Source organism: Pteropus vampyrus, unplaced genomic scaffold (assembly GCF_000151845.1).
Source record: "Pteropus vampyrus isolate Shadow unplaced genomic scaffold, Pvam_2.0 Scaffold93, whole genome shotgun sequence".
Taxonomy (NCBI): Eukaryota; Metazoa; Chordata; class Mammalia; order Chiroptera; family Pteropodidae; genus Pteropus; species Pteropus vampyrus.
Genome location: NW_011888874.1, coordinates 1791163 through 1796226, shown reverse-complemented (window position 1 = coordinate 1796226; position 5064 = coordinate 1791163). Strand labels below are relative to the sequence as shown.

General features: G+C 44.2%; 1 protein-coding gene across 1 annotated transcript in view; it reads right to left on the bottom strand.

The window, feature by feature from the left end:
• Positions 1–5064, bottom strand: part of LOC105294741 (thiamine transporter 2) — an 18969-nt gene that overhangs the window by 6389 nt on the left and 7516 nt on the right. The window contains 2 exon segments of the mRNA XM_011364057.2: positions 46–574; positions 2307–2458. Of these exon segments, the coding sequence (XP_011362359.2) occupies positions 46–574; positions 2307–2456 (679 nt within the window). The 5' untranslated portion in view covers positions 2457–2458.

Sequence of the window (5064 nt, the reverse complement as noted above, 5' to 3'; positions counted from 1 at the left end):
CCGAAGTGGCGGGTGTCTCCGAAGTGGGCTTCTCCTCGTCACAGCCTGATGTTCTGCCCTCATGAGGTTCCTCTATCACTGCATCCGTGCTCGATGGCTTCTGTACTTCTTTGCTGGGTTTTGCGTGAAAAAACATGCTTTTCTTGGGCATCGGTAGACAAAGTGAGAAAAGGAAGGCCATGGAGACAGAGACCAGGGATATGACGTTGAGGTAAAAGTACGATATTTTGGCCAGGGACACCAAGAGCTGGGCCAGCACCGCGGCCGTCGTGTAGGCCACCAGCGTGATGCCCCTGCAGTAGCCGCTTACTTTTTGATAGTGCTCGGGGCTGACCACGCTGTATATATAGGCGTAGTAGGCCACCTCGGTGGCAGTTACTACCCCATAGAAGAATTCCACGACCTGCATGGCTTTCACTCCTTGGCCGAACAGGAGCAGCAGCCAGGTAATGATGAAGCTGATCCCTTGTAGGATGAGAACTGGCTTGTAGCGGACGTAATCAGTGAGGATAAAGACGGGGAGCAGCAGCACCAAATAAGAGTATGTCCACACCGGAAAGATCTCATTGGTCATCTGTGAAGTTAAAAAATGAATCGTGGGACCATGAATGAACTAGGAAATAAAAAGGGTACCTTTCTCAGATGGGTACATTACTACAGTACATGTGGCTTGCTGGATATCAAATTTTGCATCCAATTGGATAGGATATTTTTCATATTATGAAAAAGCACAATAGAAAACTCATTTTCAAGAATGCCACTAGAAAAAAAGATGCCCCCCACACCCAGCAAGAAAAATTTTATACTTACATGCGTCCCAGTAGAAGTATATATGTGTAATCTGAACTATATTAAGTTTAGAGAGTATGTATATTTGAGTAAATTAGTTAAAAATTGCTCAACAGACACTTCTGGGTTTTTCGGGCTCTTAAAAAGTACCATTTCCTTCTTGTTCAAAGATTATCATCAGTGGCTATAAAGCTAAAAGAATCTGAAACGCTTTATCTTTATTTGACCCATCACTATGTCAAAAATGTCAGCTTTCCCAAAGTCTGGGTGAACATATACACAAAGAAAGCAAAGACTAAGTAACCTTGCAGAATTGCGGACTGGGAAAAGTAATGCATTTGATGTCCTTCCTGGGCTCATTTGCTGAGCTCCTGAACCCTTTTTTCCTCCAATTCTACTGATCTGTCTCTGCTTACTGAATTCTGGCCTCCGTTTCATGTGAGTTACATCATGGATTTAGTCAGAAATACATGGGACCTCTGTCTTCATTGGTAGAAAGAAAGGACAGAAGAAGTTGTTGACCTTTGGGTCATGATGGGTGCAGACGCAGCTCAGTCACACCAGCCTTTGCTCTGTCCCCTCTGCTTTCTCAGTGGGTAATCTCAGTGGGTTCAAATGTCAACGATGAGGGAAAGTTCAGTGACTTGAAAGGCTGGTGTGACTTAGCTGTGCTTTCGAGGCTGTAGGGTTGCAGAAGCAGACCCCGGTGGGTTCACTGGCTGATTCTGGTTCCGTATCTGTCGTTCGTTTTGCCTTAATAGTGGCATGCTTCCATCTGGGGAACTCTGAAATAGAGTAGTTGCTAAATGATTTTACCTCACAGCACAAGCTTGCCTTTCAGTCCTTGACACCTCATCACCAAAAGAAAAACCAACAAAAAACGAAAAAAACAGCATCAATTAGCTTTTCCCAGTGGAGCCTCATCCTCTGCAGTGTTTTCAAAGCTCCACTGCAGATTAGAAAACCAGCCTACTGGGTCAGTGCATGTTCTTGTCCTGCTTGTTATAAAAAAAAAAAAAAAAAAAAGAGGTGGATCTTTTAAGTAAGAGAATTTAGATTTCTGGGGAAAATAAAGCTGGGAGATCAGGCTGTTAATGTCTCACATGCTGGTAGAGAGTCTTTCAAAACTGGGTAAGTGTCCTAAAGCAATGTGACACTTCTTTATCAGAGTCTGCTTCTATGTCATCAGCCTGAACGTTTGTTAGGACTAGATTCAGGGCCCGGCGGTGATTTATTTTAGGATTAGTGAGGTTCCCATGCGGTCAGACTCATGTTAGAGTTCCATAAAAGCTGAAACGTTTATTGCACATGTAACATATTTTGGTTTCCCATTTCTGCAAGTGTGAGGAGGAAAGAGTGGTTCAAACGATTCTATTAAATAACAAAATACCACGAAAATGAGGCTCGTTGAGGTCTGTGTGTTAGTCCCATTTCAAGTTCAATAAGGCCCTATCTGTGTCCTTGTTCAAGTCCTGTAAAATTAAACCACATTAAGGCACGTATGGATATTAACTCACCTCTGTGCTGGTCAGGTTTTTATCCGGTCCAGATAAATACGGGATGAGGAAGGGTTCTGAGGGTCTCATCATGGAGAAAAACCCAAATAAGCAGAGGATGACAGTGGCATAAAGCCAGGAACGGCTTGGCGAAGCTGGGAAACACTCCATGGCTGATGGAAACGAAACGAAGCCAATGTTAACTGACGTCCACTCTTTTTGGCATCTTACATGCAACGAGAAACTGGTTATTTCTAAATGTTTTATGCAAGTTTCATCCACCTGCAGCTGAAATGAAAAGGAAATGATGCATAACTGTTCTCGAATATTCGATTGGTGAGCCAGTCAAACCCCCCGTTATCAACGAACCTCTTATTCGTTACTGCTGGGGGTAGAGTCTCGCTTTAGTGACCTCCATCGCAAAGTGGTGATGAGTAGCCAGCTACTCATAAGTGTCAAACAACGGGCCAATGAATGTTTGAAAGGAAGTGAAACATTGGCTGGTGAATTATTGATGTATCTGTGGTAGGCAAGGTACTTCCAGAAGGTCAAACCCATGAGAACATAGATTGAGTAGCAGATCAAGCCTGCTACTATTTGCCCACTCTTTTCTGCATTGTGACTCTGAAGTCTTTACCACACTGAATGGCGTGTATTTACGCATGTATCTTTCCCTTCGACTGTCGCTTGCCTAGTATTATGCTTGACACATAACAAGAAGTTTTCGTTAGGTGTCTTCAATCTTCTGAGGATCTGTAAGTCTTCAGTTAAAAAATTAAACTGGATAAAGATCAGACTTGGCACCTTCTCCACGCCCCGCCCCCCCTTTCCATACTGGTGCGAACTCTTAGTGGGAAATAGGAGGCATCATTTTTTTCGCTTTTCTTTACGACTAGGCCCATTTCTTCCGGAAGTCTCTAGTCTCACACTCAACGAGGCAGGTAGCTAATTAACAGTTCATACTTTTTTCCCCTAACCCAGAAATAAAATTGCTTCATATGAAAAACTCAATGGAGGATCTCATTTGTCACTGCCCAGGAAAACAAAACAACAAAACAGAGCAGAAGCCCTCTTTTTAGGGGAGCGATGTTTGAAAACATCTCTACAATGCACAGAGAAAAATTCACTCTCATTCCTTCTTATTTTGGATCAAGCTTTACTTTGTAAAGCTTACACATTTTCGGTGCTCTTGGATATAGTTAAGCTCTCTGAGATAATTTATAGGGAAAAAAACTAACCTGCTGTGACTACGATGCTTTTCTGCACATCATCTCATTAAATCTTCATAATAGCCGTGTATGTATAATTTCCCCATATTCTCAGGTGAGTTATATAGGAAATCCAAGATGTCCAACAACTGGCTTCAAACCACATGGTTCATTTGAATTCAGCTCTCCCTGTCTCCCGCCAGGGTCTTCTCAGTGCTCCCCTCTGTCTCTTCCTGGTGGCCCTTTGTCCTTGGCTGCTGGCATTAAACTAATGACGACCTCTCCCAGAGTGAGGGAAGAAAGTGTTTGTATGAACACAGTCATACTAAAGACTATGGCTTAATACGTAGAGCTCCCAGGGGCAATTATAGTTTGAAAGTGGGCCAGAGAGACGGAAGACGATACTCACTCCAGAAGAGCAAGTCATCTGGGTAGAAGTCCAGGTATCCAGAGGGAGGAGCTTTGCTTGGGGAGCTGCAGGGAGGTGCAGAGGGCTGACCTGGTCACTGGCACTACTGGACCCCAGAGAGCGTCAGTTCCTCTCTTACGGTAGATAAAGTAAATGTGGTTTTGTTTGTTAGTAAAACCCTTGATGAAGCAATACAGAGACAATGGAAATCGGAATTTGGAACTGGATGCAAGCAATTGTGAGTAATGCTGACGATGTGAAAATTTTGCCAAGAGCATGTTGGAGTTGCCTGTCCTCTCTTAACCTAGAATGCATGGGATGAACGGCCCTTCCTGAGTCGCTGCTGGCGTTGGCTGGAGCCTTCTTTCTTTGTGACTGATATTTGTGAAGAAGAAGCTGTCCTGGGCAGGCAATCTGAAGCTTGGCCATCTTTCAAAGGGTAGTCCTATTGGGTGGCATCTGGGCCTCTATGTCTAGAATGTTCTCTCCATCTATGCTGACCGTGGATGGTTCACTAACTCCAAGTCATCATCTTCTCCATGCATCTCAGATTCTTAGAACTATGCCCATGCTCCTTGGGTTGCTAAAAGTCCCCTGGATAATAAATCTCTTCATCTCTTTCCTGTGTTAATACCGTTGCCCAACTGAATTTAGTTGGGAAGGTCAAACAGAAAAAGACAGTATGCGCCTCACGTGAGTGTGAGCAGGAGGGCAGGGCCTCACGTCTGTTTGTATCACTGCTCAATTCCTAGTGTCTGGAAGACGACTCGACACACTGGACGTCTTGTGGAAGGAAGGAGATGAAAGTCAAACCTCACCACGGAGAACCAGTAAAGCTCTATCTGGGTCTCCTGAATGCACTTCTTGGTTGCATCAGGTCAAGGCCAGGGATGTCCTCAACTCTACAAGTGCCTTGCAGTTTAGCTGCTCACCTGTAAAATGGGATAACGGTGCTAACTGCATGTGTGGGCCTTCTGTGAGTGCCTTGACACCTGGAAAGGACATAGTGCCATGTCGGGCATGGAATTGCTACTCAGACACATGTCATTTCTCTTTCGTTGTCTCTCTTCATGCTGGAGGATTCAACAGTGATTTTAGCTTCATGAGGAGAAATGAGGGAGGGTGTCTACCCTTAGCTGAAAACAACTAAGAAACACCTGGG